The following is a 26,699-nucleotide window of genomic DNA, read 5'->3' as shown; positions in this document are numbered from 1 at the left end:
GGTCTAGTTTAATTGCCAATAGCATTAAACACAAAGAGAGTTTATGTAAGGATAGGAGGAATCTCAGGAAACCCAAGATCAGCAACACAGTCCAGCTTCAGGAAGATTCTAAAACCAAGATTGAAGAGGGAACTTGAGCCATGCTTTTTTCTGTTCCTTTTATCTCTCTTAACTGCATCTCTGCACGTGTTTTACTCCCTCACCCTGTAGAACCAGCTTTCTCTGCCTCACTATTCATAGATAGAAAACATGACTACACCTCATGGTTTAAGGGCCCTAATACATTGCTGCAGTAACTCATTAGTTATATTTCTAAATTCCCTAGTAGGGGATTCTGATCAACTGATCTTGGGTCAAATGATGCTCAACGGCAGGGACATTGTCCTTATACACATAAGCCTACTGGGACCCAAGCTTTGTGACCATATGGATGAGAGGGAATCATCAGATGAAGGAAATAAGGTAAACAACTGCATTGTGGGTCCATTGACAATGTATTCTTAGGATGTTACTCATTCAACAAATATTAATACACTACTTCCTATAATCAAGTGTTGAAATATAGTACACAAAGTAATTAATTGACTGTTTCAGTAGATGACTAGTCTAATGGTGTGGGTAAAAATCAAAGAACTACCCTAGAATATGCAGTAGGAATGGAGAAGGAGGTGAAGGGTGTGTGAAAAATTGTGGGAGAGCTGATAGTTCAGGATGGCTGCTTTAGCTCTGAGAGTCAGTATGTCTACCTTCAAGCTGGCAGGAAAAAAAAAGATGGAGAAAGAGGCAAAGAGCATGTACTAACTGTCCTTTAAAAGATTTCCTTAAAACCATTGCACATCAATTTCACTTACAACTAATTAGCCGACATTTTGTTCATGTTCAAACCATAAAAAAATCTAAGACATGGGTTTATTCAACACTAAGGAAGAGGAAGGGGGTGGATATTTGTTTAGAGAACTAGTAGCTTACCAGAGTTTCCTGCTGGGCAATTTTTAAGCCTAAGAGCATACAGAATTAGGACTTTAAAGGTATATTATCCTGGGTGGCTCATTTGTTTAAGCATCTATGACTCTTGATTTCACCACAGGTCATGATCTCAGGGTCCTGGGATTGAGCCCCATGATTAGCTCCAAGCTCACAGGGAGTCTGCTTGAGGATTTCTCTCTCTCTCCTTCTGCCTCTCCATGTGCTCATGCTCACTCCAACTCTCTCTCTCAAATAAATAAATCTAAAATAAAAATAAATAAATAAAAATATATTGTCAAACCTTTCTTTAGAGTACCCTGTTCTTTCTTCTATTTCTCCATATGCTCTCTGCTAAGATTGCCAACTGCTTAGTTCTCAATCCTTGGGCATGGGCATGTCTTCCTTCCTCCCCCCCCCCCCCATCTCCATAATATCTTCTTAACTCTTTCTTTAATCTCCATCTCTTTCATCAAGATCACTTCCCTTTTCATATTTTTTGAGCAATGCATTTTTATAATTTAGTAGGTGAATTGATAGTGTTTTTATATATATATATATGATTAATACTGAAGTTAAATCTTTTATTAACCAGTGTGTGCATTATAGGTCAATTACATTTATTTTGAGAATTGCCCATTCATTTCCTTGCCAGAGATTTCTATTGGGCCATTGCTTTCTTGCGTTGATTTGGACGTGCTCTTTCTTCACTAACTATAGAAACCATATTTTAAAAGACATATTCTAAATATATTTTTCTTGCTTTTCATTGTCTTTTCATATTTGTAGTACTTTCACTGAGAACATTTCATTCACCTAATTCTGTTCAATTTTATTTAATGAAGGTTTTACCATATAGGTTTACTTTTGTCATTAAGTTTCAGAAACACTCAGATGTTCATGTTTTTCTGTTTTTCATCTTTAATTTTAGTACTTACGTTTAAAGGTCCTTGCACCACACTTCTCCATCACCATAGAGATTTTGTCTAACTTTAATTACACTCTATATTTTTTGTTCTTTTTTCCCAAGTACCCTACCAAAAACAATTCACCATAACATTGATGTTGTTTTCCTTACAACATGCTGGTCCATTTTACTTTCCTAGTATTGTGATCTACTATTTTATTTTTTAATTTGTTGTGCTTTGCACTGAGGGAACACCCTGGTTTCATTTTAGTTGTTTATTTCTTAGTAGTTAATTAGAATTCTCTTAATTGTCTTACTCTGGTGGAAACTAAAATGTGGAATTAGGTGATTATCAAGGACTCATAGGAATTCATTTGGCAGAGTGATGCTTTCATTTTCTTAATTGCTTTAAATATAAGTCTAGTCCAACATATTAAAGGTTCTTTTAATATATACTAAAGCTAAATGTGTTGAACTATTAAAAAAAGAAAACCAAAAAGAAATGAGAATATTTAGAAGTTCATCATTTTATTATTCACTAATTGATCTATTACTGTTAATAGATCTTGAGATCATCTTTAGCAAGAACTATTTTATGCCTAGATATATTTTTATGAATTGAGTCATTGATTGAATGTTATCTCAGGATATGTTAAAAATTGTAAGCACATTGAAATGAAGTTAAGGGCATGCTCTTTCCCAAGAAGCTATGGAATATCTTCAAGAAACCACGAGAACATATGCATAGTGAGGTATGTGGGGTCTTTCTCCAAAGGGCCAATAACCTCAGTGATTAGTTGATCTGAAAAATTCAGAATCTCCAGTTTTCCAGGATCCCAGAAAACCCATTTCCAGAAATTAGCCAACTCCCTCCCTCATTTCAGCCTTTTTCCTTACTGGTTCTGATACTAATGTTAGTATAGTCTATGATGACAAATGTGTTATTCTGAGAAGGCAAGCATTTGTTTTCCTTATTTTTTGTTGTCTCTCTTTCTGTCTCTCCTTTTTCTTTCTTTCTTTCTTTCTTTCTTTCTTTCTTTCTTTCTTTCTTTCTTTCTTTCTTTCTTTCTTTCTTTCTTTCTTTCTTTCTTTCTTTCTTTCTTTCTTTCTTTCTTTCTTTCTTTCTTTCTTTCTTTCTTTCTTTCTTTCTTTCTTTCTTTCTTTCTTCTTTCTTTTCTTTCTTTCTTCTTTCTTTCTTTCTTCTTTCCTAAAACAATTTTACTTATTTTTTGTGAAATGCATCAGTGAATGTGGCAGTCAGCCCTGGCTGCACACTAAAATCTCCTGGGAAGCTTAAAATACTGTTTCTACCCAGGCCTTCTTCTAGACCATTTCAAATCTTATCTCTGGGTGTGGGGTTCAGGCATCCATAATTTTTCAAGCTTTAGGTAATTCTAACATGTAGCTAGTACTATGAGCCCCTCTTATACATATAAAACAGTATCTTAAATCATATGTTCAGCTTAATGTCAGAATAAAATGATCCCCCAAGTTACTATACACAAATTAAGTGCATTAGCTATACTTTGGAAATTTCTTATGTGTGCTTTTTGACAGGAGGAAATCACTACCCTGCCTTTTATGATAATCATCCTCTGGAATTCATTTTTAGTTGAAGCACAGTTGATTGTACTAAATAATGTAATTTAACTTGGTCAGTTTTTTTCACTTTATATAAATAGTTACACTGTAAAATCATGTGCATTTTTCGTGACTTGCTCCTCTTTTAGCTATATATTTTTGAGATTCTTCACTATGCACGGAACTGTGACTCATTAATTTCATCAGTTGTTTTATGTTGTTGCGGATGATTACTCCTTGGCTAAAAGAAATTTGATTCTATTTCTAATTTTTGCTTTAGAGACTTAAGTGTTAAACAACCTCATCCATATAAGATTGTGATATTTGTTAAGACTGAAGTTTTGTCATAGCATTGTCTCTCAAGTGTTTGAACTGGATTACATGTCAAAATAGGTTGTAAATTAAAAACTGCTGTCTAATTAAAACTTATTTTTTGACCCAGATTCAGAATATTAAGTCACTCCTCAGATTTTTGAAAGCAACAAATTAGACACCACCTGACTTATAAAAGTACTTATTATAATACAGGTGGTAGAGTCATTCATTCTCTCACTTTCTGGGAACAATATCCAAAAATGATTTACCCACTAAGACTTACAGAATCACTACTGAAAAACCTTTTGTGCTTCCATTTAGAAGCTCCTTGTTTAACTCAATATACTCATAAAGATGTGGAAATTTTTTAAAGATTTTATTTATTTATTTATTCATGAGAGACACACAAAGAGAGACAGACACAAGCAGAGAGAGAAGCAGGCTCCCTCCAGGGAGCCCGATGTGGGCTCGATGCAGGACTCCAGGATCACAACCTGAGCCAAAGGCAGATGCTCAAACACTGAGCCACCCAGGCATCCCAAGATGTGGAAAATTTGAAACATGAATGATTTTAATGTAGCTTTGTCAATTATTTTTTGATAAAATAAGTTAATGTGATTTTAACTCATTCAGACATGATTCAGACATATTTATATCAAACTCTGTAGATGTAGACTTAGCTCACTTACTGATTTGAAAATGTCTGCCATGTGTACTGTTTGGCAAAAGACGGTTCTCATTGTCAAACAGGTTAAGTCAGACTTACTTTTTGTTATAATAAGCCTGTCTTTTTTAAAATTCATATAAATGTATAAAAACACATCCCCTATCCCACTTGTAAATGCAGTACTTGCAGAATATGAATTTCTTCCACATTCCTCACGTATTTCTTTAAAACATATGCAAGTTTAATATCCTAGACAATACTGTTTGCCTTTTTAGTGCTAATATCCTACAGTCCATGCAAATCAAGGCAAGACAGTTTGGCATCCAACACTTGTTGATTAGTAATAGTGTTTCCAAATTTAAGTTGAAGATAAAGTTAGGCTTTGCCTATTACACCAGCACCTAGCACAGTGCCTACCCTTCTATGTTCATAAACATAAAGGACATAAAATTTACCATGTTAGTCATGTTTAAATGTACAGTTTAATGACATTAAGATATTTACATTGTTGTGCTGCCATCATTGGCATCCATCCAAGTACTCCTCATCTTGTAAAACAGGAACTCTATCCCAGGTAAACAGTAGTTCCCTATTTCCCTCATCCCCAGCCCCTGGCAACCAACCGCCATTCTTCCTGTTTCTATGAATTTGACTACACTAAGTGCCTCAAAAAGTGGAACCAGACTTACTTATGATTTGCTTTCATCACTTAGCATAGAAAGTTCATCCATCTTGTAGCACATATCAGGATTTCCTTCCTTTTTAAGGCTGAATTATATTGTTATATGTGTATACCACATTTTGCTTATGGGTTCTCTGTCAGTTTATACTTGGGTTACTTCCACCTTTTGGCTATGGTGAATAATAAGAATATGGTGTATATACCAGTTTGAGTCCTTGGTTTCAGTTTTTGTAGGTATATGTCCAAAAGCAGGCTTGCTGGATGATATGGCAATTATATTTTGTTTTTTTGAGGACCACCATTCTGTTACTCATGGTCACTCTGCCATTTTACACTCTCACCAACAGTACATAAGTGTTCCAGTTTCTCCATATTCTCACCAAGACTTATTATTTTCTGAGTATTTTATCTTATTTTTTTTTAATATTAGTCATCCTAATGAATATGAGGTAGTATCTCATTTTGGTTTTGATTTGCATCTCCCTAATTTGCATTTATGATGATGAGCAACTTTTCATGTGCATGTTAGCCATTTGTCTCTCTTCTTTCTTCGCTCTAAGGCATAAATTTCTTTTTAATCTACCATAATTTGTGATACAATCTGTTGAAGTGTCTTCTACCGCCATATTTATTAGTCAGGGGCAGTGATGTTATTACAGAGAATCAGTTTTGTGAGGTGAAGGGCTGAACATCTAACTCGTAGCTACTAACAGTACACTGAAGACTTCTATATTTCTATAGATATATATACTTCTCTAGCTTTCACTCTGAGCAGTGTTAATTTGTATCCGACTTCCAAAGGCAACTTTGATGAGAGCTTGTAAATATCAAATATATTTACATTTGTACTTCAGTTTTCCTAATTTAAAAAATATAGCTTTATTTTTAGTTATGTATACATTGGTAGTAAATAATATTGTATGAAATTGTTTCATGCTAATTTTATTTTAGTCTCATCTAGATGAATCATTTTTTTAAATCATGGAATTAAAAGTATGAGACTTTAAATGCACTAGAAATACCACATTTCCGCTGTCACAACCTGGCCATATATATTTCTGAATGTCAAATAGAGGAAAGATGCAAAGGTCTGTCTTCTATAAAATGTGGAGTATGGTTGCAAAACCAAGTGCACAGAGGAGAATCAGAATGATCACTGGTGCATTCTTGAGAAGATCTGCTTTGAAAAGCTTCATCTTTGGAAATGGAGATCTAAAAATTGATTTCCTTAAAACTATATTCTTTTGTCCCCATTGTAAAATCTTTATGTACTCTGACATCCCCGTAGCTCAGCCTGAAGATTGATAATGTATGTTTAGTCCATTCTTTTCCTTCCAGTCTGCATGTCAGGTCTGTCGAAAATCAAATTTCTAAACACATGAGGCTCAGACTAGGTCTTCTTTTATGTTTCAGAGGTCTATTAGTCTATCCCTTTGTTATTCCACACCATCTTGCTTATTAAAATGCATAAGTTTTGTTGTCTGAAGTATATAGTCTCTTGATTTTGATCTTTCACAAGAGTGTCTTGGCTCTTTGTTAGCCTTTTGTTATTTTATATAAATTTTAGATTCATGTGAATATGAATACACACACAAATATCCATATTTGCATCCATATATACAAATATATACCCATCTACCACTAAGGTAGGTATCTCATTTACTGTAATGCAGCAGGTATAAGCCATTCTGGTCTCAGTTTTGTGCAGGAACCTCCATTACTTCCCCTGCTCTGAATTGGCTCTAAGCCAATGAAGTTGTCTCCAGATTTCAACAGAAATTTCCATTTGACAGGGACACCTGGGTTGCTTAGTGGTTGAGGGTCTGCATCTGGCTCAGGTCATGATCCTGGGGTTCTGGGACCAAGTCCCACATTGGGCTCCCCACAGGGAGCCTGCTTCTCCTTCTGCCCGTGTCTCTGCCTCCCCCTCTGTGTCTCTCATGAATAAATAAATAAAATCTTAAAAAAAAAAAGGAAGAAAAAAATTTCCAGTTGGCTGAATCCATTCCATTTCTGGCTTTGAGACTCTTGCATGTAAATACATATTTCAATATTTTATTACACAATGTAGATATTTCTTCTCAGTTGGTCATAATAATTACATGACTAAAATCTCATACTGCCAGAAATGCTAATCAAAATGATTTTCTGTCCATAATATTTTAAAATGTAAAATATACTATTAACATAAAGGTGTTTGGGAAGTTTTATAACATATGTTATGAAAAATTTTAATATCATTTTTTGAAAGTGTAGCCATTCAAAATGTACATCTGTTCCCAAGATGTCAATACTGCTTTGTTCTTTACTGTACTATTTAATGAGCTTCTCTTTAAAATAACTTGCAAAACATTTTAAGTAATTTAAATATTAAATTTGATAATTAATCCAGCGAGCTTCTAGGATTTTCTAGTCTGGAAATATTAGGTTATATTCCAAGAAAACATTAACTATTTTACCATTTTTCGAATTTCCTTTAAAGTGTAGAAAATGCACTTTAATTATATATTCTCTCAATTCTCTCTCAAAAAAGAATTTTATTCTTTTGATTGAAAAGCAATTATCTTAGATATTACAAAGATAATAGGCTTTCAGATCATTACCTGAGTTTGAATTTTAACCCTACTATTTCTCAGCTATGTGACCTGAGACAAGTTAGCTAACCACTCTGTGCTTCTTTTATACATTTGAATTATTGTGAAAATGTATTCATTTAATCCTTGCAAAGTGATTAAAACAGTACTTACCCCATGGTAAATCAACAATTAATATCATCTATTAGTATTGGTTTCATTTTTAACTCTGTTTAGAAAGTGAATGATAATGTAAAATATTATTAATGTTTTCACAAAACTGATTAGTTGTAGAAAGAAGGCGGACCTAGGTTGAATGAATTAGGACATCAAGCATCCAGAAGTCAACAGTTTTATCCACTTTATATATTCTATCTTAGTTAAAATTTAGAGGAACCTATTCTATACATAAAGAAAGTAAGGTTTTGAGAGGGCAAGTAGTCAAGAATTAAGAAAAAAATGGAAAAACTAATATTAATAGGATATTTACCAAAATGGCAAGCATATACTGAAAACTTTGCTTTAAACATCTCATTTAGTGTTAATACACAAGTTCATATAGGAACTTCAGGATCTCAATTTATCGGAAAAGGAATCTGAGCCTCAGAAAGATTACCTAATTTAACCAAACCACACTGTTGTTATAGATTTTACTCAGGGAGATTTTAAGGTTTTGTTAAAAAATATTTAAAATTTTCTTTTTGGGGGGAATTATTTGTTTACAATCATAAAGTACCTCTAAATATCTTTTTTGAGTCTCAGTTTTAATAATCATCTTCAATCTACAGTACTCCTATTAAATTCTGAAAAGCTGATTGAAATAGTGTATTGACAATACAGTGCAGAATAAAATTTTACACATCTTACAAATATGAGGGAGTTCAATGGAAAGGGTCAAAGATAATATTTACTATGATTAGACTTGTTTGTATTAATTTTATGCACAAAAGCATAACTTGATCATTGTGTAACCCTGAAATTTGCACATAAATTGAAAATTATATAACAGTGTTCCACGGTAACCTTACTACATAAATAATAGACAAGATTGGCTAATTAAAAAGTCTGAATCAGATTGCTCAGCATTTCTGAATCTCTTATACTTCAGTAAAGCCCATGAATGGTACCAAAATCAGAGAGGTTCTAGAACCTTATATTTTTAAGAAGGCCATGCATTTTCCTCCATGGGATTGTTTTTCATTACATATATTAGTCATCGCTTTAGCCCACTTAATCTACCATAGAATCAAGATAGATCAGTAATAGTTGTAATTAACTGCTTACATTGTTTTTTAGTTCTTGTCCTGGAAATCGATTTTACTAACCTAAAGAAAATCAAGATCATTTTTTTTTTTTTTGCTAACAATTCTAGGGTAAAAGTATAGAAACCTGAATAAGGGCAAGAAATAGATGAAAAAGATGTGCATCTGTAGACCAGACATAGGTAGGAATTACGAGGCTTATTTATGAAGCAAGTAGGTGGGAAAGATAAAGTAGTAGGCAAAAGAAGAAAGTGTATGCATTTTTTGTTAGGTTTATTGTGTCTGATATGTTGTAGAGAAATCCAATAGAAAATGTATTGTAAGTTTCTAAATTCAGGAAAAGGTATAGATTGGGATGTGGATATCAGATCATCAGCCCCCAGGGGGCAGATAAAACCATGATGCCCAAGGAAGAGGAAAGAGAAATAAAGCAGGATCACAATTTGTTCTGCTAGCATTTAAGGATTGGTCAGGGGCATTTGGGTAGGTCAGTCAGCTAAGCATTGAACTCCTGATTTCAACTCATGATTTCAGGGTCCTGAGATAGAGCCCTGCATTAGGCTCCTTGGAGGGGTTGTGGCTTCCTTGAGATTATCTTTCCTTCTCCTCCCCCTCCCCACATGCACACATGTGTGCACCTGTGCATGTTCACTCTCTCTCAAAAATAAGTAAATAATTAAAAATAAAAATAAATAAAAGAGTTGGCCTAAAAGAGAAGCCAAGATCAGAAGGAAGGTGAAGAAATCGCAAAGTACTAGGAATGTTATTCCTTTAGCAAAGAGCTCAAGAAACAGGATTTCAGAATAGATGGCCTTTTGGCCATACCAGAGGTAACACTGAAGTCCCAAATAGAAAGGTTGATACTTCTTTTTTTTTTTTTTTTTTTATTTACGATAGTCACAGAGAGAGAGAGAGGCAGAGACACAGGCAGAGGGAGAAGCAGGCTCCATGCACCAGGGAGCCCGACGTGGGATTCGATCCGGGGTCTCCAGGATCGCGCCCTGGGCCAAAGGCAGGCGCCAAACCGCTGCGCCACCCAGGGATCCCAAGGTTGATACTTCTTTTAAAATGGTAGTCAGAACTCATCAGATTGATGAACAAAGGTTCTGTTCCTGGCATATGAAGAATAGAAAAGAGGTGGGAATGGGTGAGGACTTCTGAATCCATAAACCACTAAAAGCATTCATGCATAAAAGTATCACATTCTGAGTTTTGTTCTTGGTGGTGTTTTATTTCCTTATTATTTTTTCTTCCTTCTCAGGCCATCTAATAATGTTTTTCTGTCTAAACCTTTAAGTCACTGATTTTAGATATTGCCTAGGGCTCCGCAATCTATTGTTCTTAAACAATATGAAGAATTCAAAGAAAACTGGATATTTAACATATATCTAGATCTAAAATAAAAATAAAAGTGAAAATTTGAGTCTCATGTCTGAAAAGAGAGGTTGAGATATATCATTTTCTTTCAGACAAACGGAAACAGTTCATAAAGTCACCTTTTTGTGTAAAAACATGAAAAAAATAAGTCATTAGGAGATTTTCCATTTAACGGGCACTTTGACCCTGTGCATCATGGGTTGAATCTCATTTTTTATATGTTCATAAACTCTTACTGTACACCAAGACATGGTCCAGTAACTCTGATAACAGTTCTGATAATCTCAACACAAGCTGAACTTTGCTATGACAGAGATCACTGGGGTTGCATTTTCAGATGTCTTGCTAAGAATTGTTTGATATGTGCATTGACCTTCTTAAAACCTACCATATTTTTCTAACATAAGATAGATTTAAATGGTCCTGCTGAATAGAAACTATGAGATGTATTGTTAATTTCCGGATGTTTGAAAATACTGGTCATGCGATATTAAGCTGTCAGCAGAGTTGAGATCTCCTTTCATTTGCAAACTTGCCCCTGAGAGCATTTCTAGAGCAAGAGAGCACTCAAGTGAAATAAGCAGCTCATCTGTGAAGGAAGATTTGGGGTGCATGATTTTTTTTCCAAAATGCATTTTGCCCTTTTTCTTTTCTACACAAGATGTTGCTCTTCCATCCAATAGATCTGAACCTTCCATATTTTCAATATGTTGCCAAACTTACTTGTTAAGGAACTGGAGAAGAATGGAGTTTTATAAAGTAAATTCATAAAGGAATTGCTTTGTCTCAATCAAATGGTCTGGTGTGTCTTTCTATTTGGTTAAATGTAGCTGAGATGATAGACACTTTGAAAGGCCATCAACTAAATAACTATTAAATATTTATTAATGCAACACTGGAAGCTAGGGCTAATTTTTATTGCTCTCTGACAGCAACACATAAATATCTTCAATTATAGTGCTACACATACTGTTTTACTAATAAATTTTTATCACTAGGTTATAAATTCTTTAAAGGTAAGAACTATTGTAGTATCTACCATGCTGTCTGATAGTTGCTCAATACATCTGCTTGGAATGAATAAAAGTTTCTAAGTTGATGATATAACTCGATGTAAACATTTAGTACTTTGTATGAGAGAGTGATTTTCAGTATTTTAGAGATTAATATTAAATGGCTTACCTAAGATCACAGAGCGTTTATAAGAATGGGGGTTCAAATCATTATCTTGATCCTCATATTTGGACTTCCCATTAGCAATCAACATTTACTGTTTAGTACTAATTCTAACTAGACATAAACTTTTACTTAGAATGATAAAACTTTTGAAACATACCTTCCATAAATACTATCCAAATGATAATTTATCAACAAGTTAAAACAGACAAATGACAAGCAAATCACATATCAACAAGTAAAAAATCATGTTTATGGAAAAGTTCCTCCTTACAGCCATGACAAATGCATCTTCCTGTTTCTCTTTCAGTAAATGCACTCAGATGCTGATATATGTTTACCTTTATGTGAACACAAGATACAAAGAGTTGTATATGTCAATTTCAGGGATTTTTTAAAAGTGTAGATCTACCATTGGACAAAATGCGAGTAGCATAATGTTTATATTAAATAAAGAACATCCCTTGGGTAAAATGTTTTATGGGGCTTTCTTGAGATTATTTTTAGAATATGTAACCTAAGACATTAACAGTTTTTAGATATTAAATTTATATTGAAATTTAGACTAAAGAAGAATCGACAAAATTATATCATGGGATATGTTTCCCACTCACTAAAACATAAAAATATTAAAAAAAAATATTTTTTAAAACCCCAAACTAATACTCTAAAATTTTAAAAAAGAGAAGAATATACCAGTCCCAGGATGATGAGAAGGGATTCAAAACTGAGATCATAGGTAGAAAAGCAAATTTCCTAGTGGCCTAAAGGATATGGGGACCTGTACATGGAATATGGTACCTGGGGACTGGATTTTTTAATTCTGTTGGAGAACAAGAGAGCTAAATATGAACCCTTTGCATAAAGCCTGGTCCTTTTTAGGGAAGCCTCAGATATTTATTGTTTGTCTAGGGACTTGGAAAAAACAAACGAAATAGGAGTTACCATCATAAAACCAAAACTGTAAAATTGTACCACACCACATATAGGATAGTAGATGATGTAAGAATGAGAATTCCAACACAATAAATTAATATTAAAAATTTTAGGACCATGGAGACTTCAAGGGCAGTGCAGAATCCAGTGTAAATTTATCCTGTTGGGGCCATCTGCTAGTGAGATTATGATACAGAAAAAGGGAAAGCATGGAAAAAAGAATAGGCAGGATGTTAAATAAAAATAATAAAATTAAACTTCTAGAAATGAATAAATTATAACTGAACATAAGCATCAATGGAAGAGTGAAACAAAGAGTTTAGAGACACAACTGAAGAGTAAATAATCAAATTAATATGAGTTTGGGCATATTAATGGGTGGCTCCGTAAGTTAAGCCTCTGATTCTTGGTTTCTTCTCAGGTCATGTGTCATGAGATCAGCCCCAGCTCTGTGCGCAGTGGGAAGTCTGCTTCAAGACTCTCCCTCTGCCCCTCCTCTACTTGCATATGCTCTAAATCAATCAATCCTAAAAAAATATGAGTTTACTCACCAGAATGCAGCACAATAAAGAGGGAGGGGGTAATGAAATAGTGATTAAGAAGCCCTGAGGATCAGATAAGTAAATTCAACACTTGCTAATTGGAGCTACAGAGGTAGAGACTTAGGGAAAGACACTAGTTGAAGAGATAATACTGATCATTATTTTATAACTGAAAAATGGCATGACTTTTCAAGTCATTATAGTTTAGAAACACTTAGACACCTCAGTGGCAAGGATCAAACTAGTTCCCAGAGCTTGACTTCTGAAAGCATTTTCCAATAAAAGGAACCAGGGATTCTTGGAGTAACAGCTGATGACTGATTGTAGGACTTGGTCAGGAAACATATAAGATGAGCTGAAAGCAACTTATAGTCCTAGAAAATAAGGTAGTGTGTAAAAAGAAAAGCCTATATTGATGGGGTATGTCAAAGGGACACAAAAGCCAACTGAAAGAGCTCTTTTTTGCCAAAGTTGGGACAATTTTTTTTTTAAAGATTTATTTATTCATGAGAGACACAGAGAGAGAGAGGCAGAGACACAGGCAGAGGGAGAAGCAGGCTCCATGCAGGGAGCCCGACGTGGGACTCAATCCCGGGTCTCCAGGATCACGCCCTGGGCCAAAGGCAGGTGTCAAACTGCTGCACCACCCAGGGATCTCAAGTTGGGACAATTTGAGCAATAAAATAAAATTGCATCGTAATATGACTCAAATTATAAAATACTCCATTCTGAGTCTAAACTGATATAAATATTTACTGAATATATAAGTAAATGAAAGAGAAGAGACAAATTTCCCATGTGTAAAAATTCTAGATAATTTATGTAGATTCCTTGCCCTGGAGGAGGGGAGTATAGATCCCATAGTGGGTGGTAGACCACTAGGTGGTCTACACCTAGTGATTTCCTCCAAAGAATGTTTACGGAAAGGGATAGAAGGGGAGCCTTATAGTGGAGAATCATCACAAGCATTACACCGGGCAGGTGAACAAGTTCATTGTGAACTCTCCCAAGCTGTGTTAATAGTTATATATTTGTCATTACATGATGAAAATAGCACTTCTAAAGCCATTAATTCTATCTTATCTTGAGAGGAAAACAAACAAAACAATAACAACAAAAAAACCCAAACTCCCATAGAAAGGCATCCTACAAAATACTTGACCAGTACTCTAGGAAAAGTCATCAGAAACAGGGTAAACCTGAGAAACTGTCAGAGCAGAGTCATCTACAAAGACATGGCATTACCAACTAAATAGCATGGTCTTGAAAGGCAGGAAATATGCCCATTATGTCTTTTATATCTTGCATATGATTAGTATGTTCTATATAAGAAATGAAGGGGCTTAAAAATGAATGCCCATGTGAAATTTACTGTCTGAAATTGCAGAGCATATTGAATATCACTTGAAGAAGACGGTAAAACCCATGTTTGCCCACAAATACAATCTATAGAATGATTATATCTAGTTCTGTATAACGAACCCTGCATATAAAACTATATTAATCCGAATAGAAATTTAAAGGGGCGAAAGCTTCTTGACTGTCAGTTCTGTTTCAAAGCAGAATAAAGCCAGTTTTAAACTGCAGTCACTTTCAGATTGGTGACAGTTTGTTCAAATCCATAATGAATTAGTCTTATGTATACATCATGTTTTTATTAGAGTAAATATTTCACCTACCTTATTTTATAGACCTTTTCTTGTTGGTAGGATTTTTCAGTTTGTCATGCTTTAGTTTTAGGTCTTTAGGATTCCTGTCATCTTTTTTTCTTTCTTTCTTTTTTATTTTCTTTTTTTCCCCCCTTCAAAAGTTAAAGTGGGTAGGGGCAAAGGGAGAGGGAGAGAATCTTAATACATAGGCTCCATGTTGAGATCACTCACCTGAGATCATGACCTGAGCTGAAATCAAGGGTCAGATGCTTAACTGACTGAGCCACTCAGGCACCTCAACTTTTGTTTTTTCTAAAATAAATATTCAGTTTAGTATTTTTTTTACATAACCCACTGCCACCAGATTATCTTTAACTATAATGAGCACCGATGTTCTTCCCATTCTTATATCATTAACTATAAATAAGTAAGATTATCTCTCATTCTACATATTTGTCAACCAGGTGAGTAGGTGCTACTTAATCATTTTGACTGAATTAGGAAATTGAAAATGGCTACATACTGAATTAGGAAATTGAAAATGGCTACATACATTCCCACTAACATAATCTGCCTTTTCTGTTTACTACAATGTTTTTGTTAACAACTGTCTGACTACATTCTTGTCTTAAAGATCTACTTTTGTTAGAATCGTAGGCACTTTTCTTTTTTCTCGGTGCGATGCCTATGCTATAAAAATTCTCGTTATTGCTTTCTTTACTGCAGTTCAAATCACTGACTTGATTTCTTTTCATGTCATTGCTATTCTATATTAAGAAATAAGCTTCATTTAGAGATGTAGTCTATTTTAGTCACTTTTAAAAACTAAAGAATGAATTATTTAAAGTCAAAACACCTTTCCTCTATGGAGTAATTATATATGGCTTCATAGCCTATGGCATGGAGAAATAAAATAATCCCCAATGCATAGAGTTGCATACTAAATAATGTCCACATTCTGCTCTGGGTTAACTATAAATTCTCACTAGTGTTAATTAAAAATTATCTGGCAAAGATTCTACTCAATGTACATGACCTTTCTTTCTTTCTCTTGATGATGCCCACAGTTAAAATATTTGCCATTTTCTTAGATGGCTTCTCTTCATTCTCTGTATTTATACTACATTTTACTGGTAAATTATTTCTGGAAATTACACAAGTTAAAACTTGCATTTTTATCAAATCTGTGAGATTAGCTATTTTTCTTCATGGAAATACTACCTAACTTTGAGTAAATTACCCTCACCACAGGCACATCAGCTCTGGACCTATAATAATCTAGGTAACAAAGGAATCATGAGCTTTATTTAATTTGTTGAACAAGATAAAATAATTTGGGACCTTTCATGTAGATCTTTAAAGGTATGAAGTATCATCATTGGACTTCCTGTGATTTAAAATTATATTCAAATACGCAAATTTCTATAGATTGTTTTGGGTAATATGGACTTTTAACAATATTGGTTCTTCAAATACATGGGAATGGAATATCTTTCCATTTTTTGGATATCATCTTCAATTTCTTTTATCAGTGTTTTATAGTTTTCAGAGTACAGGTCTTTCAACTCCTTGGTTAAATTTCTTCCTAGGTATTTTATTATTTTGGGTGCAATTATAAATGATATTCTTTTCTTTTTTTTGAGATTACTTTCTTAACTTTTTTCTGCTACTTTATTATTAGGGTATAGAAATGCAACATTTTTGTATATTAATTTTGCATCCTGTGACTTTTCTGAATTCATTTATTAGTTCTAGCAGTTTCCGAGTGGAGTCTCTGGTGTTTTCTATTGGTATCATTTCATCTGCAAATAGTAGAAGTTTTACTTCCTTACCAATATGAATCTTTTATTTCCTTGTCTGATTGCTATGACTAGTGCTTTCAGTACTACCTTGAATAAAAATGGTAAGAGTGGACATCCTTTTCCTGATCTTAGATGAAAAGCTCTCAGTTTTTCTCCCTTGAAGATGATATTAGCTGTGGATTTTTCCTATATAGCTTTTATTATGTTGAGCTATGTTCCCTCGGAATCTACTTTGTTGATAAAATCCTGAATGTATGCTGTAGTTTGTCAAATACTTCTTCTGCATCTCTTGAAATGATAACATGGTTTTTGTCTGTCTCTTATTTATCTGATGTATCATGTTGATTGATTTATGACTATTAAACCACACTTGCATCCCAGGAATACATACATCCCACTGGATTGTGGTGAATCTTTTTTTTTTTTTTCATGTATTTCTGGATTCAGTTTGCTAACATTTTGTTGAAGATTTTTACATCTATGTTCAGAGATATGAGCCTGTAGTTCTCTTTTTTGGTATAGTCTTTATCTGGTTTCAGTATCAGAGTAAAGCTGGCCTTGTAGAATGAATATGGAAGCTTTCCTTCCTGTTTTATTTTTTGGAATAGTTTGAGAAGAATTGACCTTAACTCTTTAAATGTTTGGTAGAATTTACCTGTGAATATTGGTAAAGTGACCATACTACTCAAAGGATCTACAGATTTAATACAGCCCCTATCAAAATACCAATGACATTTTTCACAGAACTAGAACAAGTATTCCTAAAATTTATATGGAACCACAAAATACCCAAATAGCTGAACTAGTCTTGATAAAGAAAACAAATCTGAAGGCATAACAATCCCAGATTTCAAGGTGCACTGTAAAGCCATAGTAACCACAATGGTATGGTAATGGTACAAAAAATAGGCATATTGATCAATAAAATATAATTGAAAGCCTAGAAATAAACCCACACTTATGTTGTCAATCTACAACAGAAGAGATAAAAATATATAATGGGGAAAAGAGTCTTTTCAACAAATGGTATTGAGAACACTGGACAACTACATGGAAAAGAAAGAAACTGGACCACTTTCTTAAACCAACACAAAAATAAACCCAAATGGATTAAAGACCTAAATATGAAACTTGAAACCATAAAATTCCTAGGAGAAAACATGAGCAGTAATTTCTTTGACATCAGCCGTAGAGATATTTTTTTAGTTATGTCTCCTCAGTCAAGAGAAACAAAAGCAAACTAAACCAAAATAAAAAGCTTATGAACAGCAAAGAAAACCATCAACAAGGCCAAAAAGCAATCTACTCAATGGGAAAAGATATTTTAAAATGACATATCTGATAAGGGGTTAATATTCAAAATATAGGAAGAACTTACAGGAAGTGGACGTTTTTCAGTTTTTTTTTTTTTGTAAATTTATTTTTTATTTATGTTCAATTTGCCAACATATAGAATAACACCCAGTGCTCATCCCATCAAGTGCCCCCATCAGTGCCCTTCAACCAGTCACCCCGACCCCTGCTCACCTCCCCTTCCACCACCCCTAGTTTGTTTCCCAGAGTTAGGAGTCTCTCATGGTCTGTCTCCCTTTCTGATATTTCCCACTCATTTTTTCTCCTTTCCCCTTTATTCCCTTTCACTAATTTTTATATTCCCCAAATGAATGAGACCATATAATGTTTGTCCTTCTCCAATTGACTTCCTTCACTCAGCATAATGCCCTCCAATTCCATCCACATCGAAGCAAATGGTGGGTATTTGTCATTTCTAATGGCTGAGTAATATTTCATTGTATACATAGACCACATCTTCTTTATCCATTCATCTTTCAATGGACACTGAGGCTCCTTCTACTGTTTGGCTACTGTGGATATTGCTGCTATAAACATCGGGGTGCAGGTGTCCTGGCATTTCACTGCATCTGTATCTTTGTTTTTTTATATATATAAATTTATTTTTTATTGATGTTCAATTTGCCAACATATAGAATTACACCCAGTACTCATCCTGTCAAATGTTCCCCTCAGTGACCTTCACCCAGTCACCCCCACTCCCTGCCCACCTCCCCTTCCACCTCCCCTAGTTCGTTTCTCAGAGTTAGGAGTCTTTCATGTTCTGTTTCCCTTTCTGATATTTCCCACTCATTTTTTCTCCTTTCCCCCTTTAGGACCTTCTTAGGTAGCAGAGTGAGCCAGAAGCCTAGAGCACTTCACCTGGGGATGGCATATGGGCATAAGCACCATCACCCTTATAGTCTCATTTGGTATCAAACACAAAATAAATTATTTTGTATTAACCCCCCCAAAAAAAAACTCAACACCAAAAAGACAAATAATCACATTAAAAAATGGACAGAGGTCAGCATTATTAATCATCAGGGAAATGCAAATCAAAACAATGAGATACCACTTTATACCTGTTAGAATGGCAAAAAACTAAAACAAAGCACAGACATAAAGGAATAGCAAATGTTGCCAAGAATATGGAGAAAAACAATCCTTGTGCACTGTTGGGAATGAAGAGTGGCACAGCCACAGTAGAAAACAGTGTAGAGGTGCCTTAAAAACTTAAAAGTAAATTATCACATGATCCAGTAATCTTACTACTAGATATTTATCCAAAGCAAATGAAAACAATTATTCAAAAAGATATATTCACTCTTATGTTTGTTACAGCATTATTTACAATAGCCAAGGTATTGAAGCAATTCAAGCATCCATTTGTAGATAAATGGATGTGATACACACACACACACACCCCATACCCTATACATAAAGATGTACATCCATTCATTCATTATATATATATATATTATATAAATATAGACAGACACAATGGAATATTATTCAGCCATTTGCAACAACATGGGTGGAACTAGAGGGTATAATGCTAAGTGAAATAAGTCAGAGAAAAACAATCATATGATTTCATTCATATGTGGAATTTAAGAAACCCAATAAACAAGGAAAAAAAGAGACAAACAAAAAACAGACTCTTAAACACACAGAACAAAATAATGTTACCAGGGAGGAAGTGTATCAATGGGGGTGACGGAGGATGAAAGAGATAAGTGGAATTAAGAATACACTTACATGACCGTTGAGTAATACATAGTATTGGTGAATCTGGGAAGCCTGGGTGGCTCAGTGGTTGAGCATCTGCCTTTGGCTCAGGTCGTAATCCTTGTCTGGGGATCTAGTCCCACATCGAGTTCCCTATGAGAAGCCTGCTTCTCCCTCTGTCTGTATCTCTCTCTCTCTCTGTGTGTCTCTCAGGAATGAATAAATAAAATCCTTAAAAAAATAAGAATTGGTGAATCTCTGTATTGTACACCTAAAACTAATATAATACTGTATGTTAATTATACTTCAATTAAAAAGTGTGACTTGCTTTGCAAATTCTACTTATATTCCTAAGCTTCCTGTAAATGAAGGCATTATGCCTTCAGTAATTATACCCATAGTTTATTAAGCACAAACTATGGATTAGGTACTATGTTTAGCCTAAAAACACATCCCACACTCCTGTTTCTAAGGGGCTTGGAGTCTGGAGGGTCAGACAGACATATAATATGGCTCTTATAAGAGATGGCAAACAGTTAACATAGGAATGGAAAGGTTCTTGGCTGGCATGAAACAGAGTACCCAACCTGGGGCTTGGCTGACAAAGAAAAGGCAAAACGAGGGAAGAAAGAAGCTGTTTCCCTGAGTCTTGAGGTTGAGCAGACCAGCAGGAGCACAAGAGGAAATGGTCAGTGTAGGTAAAGGAAGTAGCATGGGTGCACACATAGAAAGATGAGAGCAAGTGGTTTATTTATGAAACCTTCAGTAGTAGGAAATACTGTAGTTTTGGTGCAGGCACTTATGAGGTCAGTTGCAGAAAATGAGACTAGAAAACTAAGCAGAAACCAAAAGCAAAACATTTTTAGTGTCTGGATTAAGACACTGGATTTAGGGAATGGATGATTTTGAAAGCACAGCCTATAGAAGTAGCTGAAAAATTGGACGTGGGACTGAGAGTAGGGAGGTATCTAGAAGTCTGCCTTGGACAGCTATTAAAATCAGTAACCTATTTAAGTATAGAATCTATAAAACCACTAAAACGAATATTAAAATTGAATGAAATATTATAAAAATGACCTTGTTTTTGTTTTTTTCCCAGTGGGAGAGACTTCAGAGATTTGTCCAGAAGCCACTGATTTCTTGTGCCACGACAAGAAGTATATTGCATCCCACCTTATCTGCGACTATAAACCAGACTGCTCTGATGGATCTGATGAGGCTCACTGTGGTAAGTGGATTTGGCTGCTCTGATGCGAGCATTCAGCACAGATTTCACTTTTTAAGGAAAGGAACACATTGGCATCGATGACAGGGAGGAAATGTTCTTTTCATGCACTAGAGTATATTTAAAATAGCCAAAACAGTTTTTTTCCCACTTCACTATACACATAGCCAAATTGCAGCCCTGTCAACAGTTTTACCCCTATACTAAAAGCTGCAGCCAATCTTGTCACAAAAAAGTTGCAATGTGTCATTGTGCAGAACTGCATGGGAGGAGGTGTCAGAATTTTAATTGCCAGAAACTGACCTATCCGTTTACATTTCTTTATTGATTTTCATTTCCTTTTCCAGAAGATGGTTAATTTTATAGATGAGGCTAAAAATGAACACGTCAAATGAATACTAGTTTAATGATTAATTTTATCAACTATATTGCTCTGGGAAAAGAGAACTAGATTGGGCACTTTCATTTCTTTATTCAAACTTTAATTCAAGTGATATCTCCAAGTCATGTGAAAAACCAAGTATGTAGTTTTAAAACATGAACATATATTTAAATCGGCAAACATTTTTATTTCCTATTTCTTAGTGATGAGCATTCATAGAGAACCTCGCTACCATTCAGGCTACCTGTTGCAGTTAGTGTTTGCTGTATAGCAAATAGCAAACTACCCTAAAAGTTAGTAGCCTCAAAAAAAAGGAATCAGCGAGACAAGTCATTTCTCATCCACATGGCTCCAGCTGGAAGAGCTGAAACTGGAGGGTCACTTTCAAAATGGCTTCATCCCTTCCATGTTTGGTGCATCGGTACTCTTTGGTCTCTCTGTCTGTCTTGACATAACATCTCATCCTCCAGGGTAATCTAATGTGGCTTGGGCTTTCCATAAAGGAGCTGTCATAGGACAGTCAGATATCTTGCATGGGATTGGCTTTTAACAGAGTAAATGCCCTCTCAAGAGTAAGCATTCCAAAAGTCACAGAAAAGACAAGAAGAATTCCTATGATACAGCCTTAGAAATTCTAAACTGTCACTCTTGGCTCTTTCTAATCTAACCTAATCTAGTCAGGCAAATTAAAATGTCTAGCTTAGATTCAAAGAGATTAAAGGGATAGACTCCACCTTTGAGAAAATGTCATGTATGTACAGGAAGGGAGTACCACAGAAGTCATGTTTAAATTTTATTTTTAACTGAATGTCATTTTTATTCCTTAGGATCTTATAGTAATGATGCCTCAGAAGTTTATCTTTTTTTGCATATATTACATTTATAAAATTGTGGTAAAATATACATATTATACAATTTACCATTTTAGCCATTCCTAACTGTATAGTTCAGTGGCATTAAATATATTTGGATTGTTGTACAGACATCACCACCCTTCATCTCCAGAACATTTTTCATCTGGAAAAATTGAAACTTTATACCCATTAAACAATAATCCTCCATCTTCTGTCCTCACCCCTGAAAGCCACTGTTTGATTTTCTGATTCTATGCAGTTGACAATCTAGATATCAAAGACAGTATTTGGAATCATACCGTATTTGTCTTTCTGTGATGGGCTTAAATTTCTTAACACATTAATGCTATATTTTAAATTTAAGTCAAAGTGTAAAAGGGAGTGAAAATCACTGGCACTTCCTAAAACTACTATCAATGCCACAGTATTATAAACTTAATTTTATAAATTATTGTGTATTCCCTTTATAATATATGTATTCTCAAATGAAATTTATAATACATTGAAAAATACTTTCTGCTGTTCTTTTTTAAAAAGCCTACATATTTAATATAGGTTAGTTTTTTTTCCCAACTGTTCGTTCTAGCTTTTTAAAAGTACATCAAAAAATACAGTTTTGATACTGACTGTCGAGAACGGATTCCAATGGAGCTCTAAAAAAAAACGCTCCAAAACATTTGCAGAATCACTCTTTTTCCCACTAGGCATAACAAGTAGAATATTTAAAAACCACCATCAAAATAAAATGAAGATTCTAAAGGAAAAATAATTTGAACATAATGACATCGACATGCATAATCCAGTGAGTGGAAAGGACAGCTGTCACATGCACATAGAAAAAAGAGTTACAGAAAGTAAGTTTTCTTCCTCTCATTTTAAGATGCACATGTATTGGAAATGTTTATATAAAAAATACATTCTTCCATTTATTCCTATCCTTAGCATGGTCTAGGAACAACTTTCTAAATATTGAATATATAAAGTTAAGACATTTTCTTAGACTTCAGAAACTAACTTTTTACTTTGGGAGGGAACTGGGGGATATATTAAAATATAGTTTCTTTGCTTTTTGAAAAAGTTGGTCATAAAAGAACTATGATTACTTTTGAAATGTAACCTGTGCCATTAATAAAAAGACTATCACAGTTTATTTGGTGAGTACTAATGAAGAATATAGTGTGTGTGTGAGCTCACATGTGCATATGTGCATCCATGTGCCCATGCAACATAAATATTGGCTTGTAAAACATAAACAGTTACTAAGTATTTTGCTTTTTCAAATGTGAATGCTGCTTTTTTTCCCCCTTGGCTTCACTCATTTTTTCTCTCAGACTGCCACATATGATTTTTATTTTTCCCACAGCTCTTTGTATTGATATAAAAATACAAGAAGAAAGTTTTGATTTTCAGAACCTGAGTCAGTTGCATACTCATATTTGTTTATGTTACCTACAGCTTTGGTGTCCAACTGTATGCAGTATTTTATTGTATTAAAATTAAAACAATATGTTGACAAATGAAATAGTCACTTTCCTTAAGACCTTTGATAGACTTTGTCCAAATCCAAAAGGAGCATTACAAAACACACAGGGGGATACAGGTGACTCATTGATTCTACAAATTGATTTCATCAGTATTTTTTGTTAGTCTTTTGAATGCATTGGAGGCATCAGGGTTAGGTTCCTGCAATCAGATAATCTGTTGTGGATGATGAAGTAAGTTACAAAATTTTCAAAATGACCTTTGGACAAATATAAAGGAAAAATGGACCTTTGGTTTATTAAACTGAAGTCTTCATTTTGATATTGACCCTTACATGTTGAGCAATTATTTAAATTCTGAGATTCATTTCCTTATCTTTATATTAGATATATTATAAATCACATCCATTCTATAGAGCACTTTTAGAATTAAATGATGTAAAGAGTATATTTGTTCAGTCTTCTAGGATTAATAATGTTAGCCTCTTCTATTTCATTATTTTTATACTCTTGAAATTTGTTAGTCTTAGTGGATGTATTACATGTAATTTATATAAGTTCAGGAATTCTTCATAAGTAAACTTTTACTATAAGTTATAAACAAAGATAAATATTTTCTTTGCATCTCTAACTCCTGTTGCAAAAATTTGTGGTTTAGAATAAATGAAATTGATTCTTTTTCAAAGAAACAGTTAAGTTTAACTTAACTGTTAAACTTAACAGTTAAGTTTTCAAAGAAACAGTTAACAGTTAAGAAACAGTTAAGTTCTTTTTCAAAGAAACAGTTAAAAAAAGTGTTCTTTTCTGACATGGAAGAAAATTATTCCCTCAAGTCTGTATTAAGTGTGCCTTGTATTCTAGGCCAGAGATGTGCAGGGTGTGGGTGGGTGTATTCTCTATTCTCTGCTGCCTTTTACAACAGTTGCAAACATCATTATCCATAGCCTTCTTTCCCACTGAACCCAGATTTTTCAAAATTGTTCTCAATGCAGCACTCTATGAGGCCATTTCATGCTGAGGAGAAAGTATTAAATATCCCTGTCTTATGCATTGTGGTATAGCAAACTAAGGCAGATATGTGAATATGATGAATTAAAAATAACTAATTATAGGGCCAGTTCTTAAAAATATATGAGTAAGTTGATCAGTATTTACATTAATCATACCACTGGGAAAATGCTATTTGTTTAAACATTGTTGGTACTGCTTTGAATCAATTTGAGAAATTATGGCAAATATCACAATTTAGAAAATATTTTATCAAAAGCAATAACCATTTTGAAAATACTGACCACAATAATCATCATCAAGAAATAGTACAAAGTTCCTTGTATCATTTACCATTTAACAGTTATATATAGAATTACTTATGGATGTAACAGTTCAGTAGTGATACTGCCCACATGGAAATGTTTATAGTGATTCAATGGTAAACATTACAATGACAATCCACAATAAAGAAGTAATGAATTTCCAAATGAATAGAAATTATAATCAATGTTAAGTGCCATAAAACACACATGCACATATACTCTGTTATGGGCTGGAAAGGGAAAAATAGGATGTAAGCTGAACATTCAAATATAAGTATGATTTACTAGGTGGCATGAAGGAGATAAATTGATTAATATACTTGTAGCAGAATCTTCAAACCTAACTAGTTAACATCATGATAGTTCCTATTGATTGCCTGTACCCCTTTTTGTTTCTTAAAAACAGAACCCCCAATTTTATTTGGGTTGGCATTGTGACCAACTACAAATACCATCTTCTCCAGACTTCCTTGTAGCCACCAGAGGCCAATGAGATAATGTGGCAATTTGAAAGAAAAACACCAGACTAGGGGAAAAAAGTCTTTTCTCCTTTCCTCTTCCCACTTCTTTCAATTCCTTGAATAACATGTGATACTAGGAAGAGGGGATCCCTGGGTGGCGCAGTGGTTTGGCGCCTGCCTTTGGCCCAGGGCGCGATCCTGGAGACCCGGGATCGAATCCCACGTCAGGCTCCCGGTGCATGGAGCCTGCTTCTCCCTCTGCCTGTGTCTCTGCCTCTCTCTCTCTCTCTCTCTCTGTGTGACTATCATAAAAATAAATAAATAAATAAATAAATAAATAAATAAATAAATAAATAAATTAATTAATTAAAAAAAAAAACGTGATACTAGGAAGAACCAAAATCATCTTGCAACCATGAATGAGCTTGAGGATGACAAGATGACAGAAAGAACAGATGGAAAATATGTGCTTCACAACCACATAGTTGAACCGCAATACCAACCTTAAATGGACAACTTCCTGGCTTCTTTTTAATTGAGATGAATTAATTCCTGTCTGTTTCAGCTCCTCGTACTTGAGTTTTCAGTTACTTGGAACCAACTGCATTTTTAACTAATACAATAAGGAAAATGTATTATCTCACATAGAGGTCAAAAGCAAGGAGCCCTAGAGCTGGTTAATTTTAGCAATTTCTGTTATCAAAAGATTAGAACCACGTGGACTGCTCCTCCCTTTATCCTGTGCCATCTTCATATAACTAACTTTGTAATAAGGTCAGCTATTCATATAAACTCTTCAATCCCAAGGATTATGTCTTTACAGCAATATCCTGAGGAAGAACAAATGGTTTTTCTTTCCTTTGATTTGTTTTTAACTGCAAGACAAACTTTTCCTACTTACCTTTTCCAGAATAAGACTCGTCTAGAATTGTATCCCAAGGACTATGGCTAAACTAATCAAGATGAGGAAAAAGAGAACACTGCACATCACGATTGCTTAGATAAATTATAAGTCATCTCTGGCTATCTGAGTGAAAGAAATTGAAGAGTCAAACAAAATACAGTTCTGTCCTCCACAAGAAAGAGAAGGAATGACTGATAAATGAACACCCAGCTGCTAGAGAAACATTTAAAAAGGAGAGGAAACATAAAAGTTGGGAAAAATCAGTTTTTATTTAAGAAAAAATTTTCTGAAAAATTTGGTTGGCATAGACGCAATTTTAAGATTCCATTTCAAAAACATTCTGCATCAAAGGAACAGTTCTTATATGCAATACAAAGGGTTTAGGAGAGTATATTAAACGATGCAAAAAACCTGATATTTTGAGCAATGGAAGTAACTCAAGAGCATTCTTAAAGATGATTGATGTTGTTTGGGCTTGTGGAGTTGATACAATGAAGGCTCTACTGAAAAAGGAAAAGAACTCTTGAAATAAACTAGGGGCTTGGACCAATGGAAGTGGAATAGGGATTATAGACCAAGGGAAA

General features: G+C 34.3%; 1 protein-coding gene across 1 annotated transcript in view; it reads left to right on the top strand.

The window, feature by feature from the left end:
* The window catches only part of MALRD1 (MAM and LDL receptor class A domain containing 1), a 759,283-nt gene that overhangs the window by 509,194 nt on the left and 223,390 nt on the right, over positions 1–26,699 (top strand). The window contains 1 exon segment of the mRNA XM_077896425.1: positions 20,595–20,723. Within this exon segment, the coding sequence (XP_077752551.1) occupies positions 20,595–20,723 (129 nt within the window).

The sequence above is a fragment of the Canis aureus genome, chromosome 5 (assembly GCF_053574225.1).
Source record: "Canis aureus isolate CA01 chromosome 5, VMU_Caureus_v.1.0, whole genome shotgun sequence".
NCBI lineage: Eukaryota > Metazoa > Chordata > Mammalia > Carnivora > Canidae > Canis > Canis aureus.
Note: the sequence above shows the minus strand (reverse complement) of the source record. Positions and strands in the feature narration are given on the sequence as shown.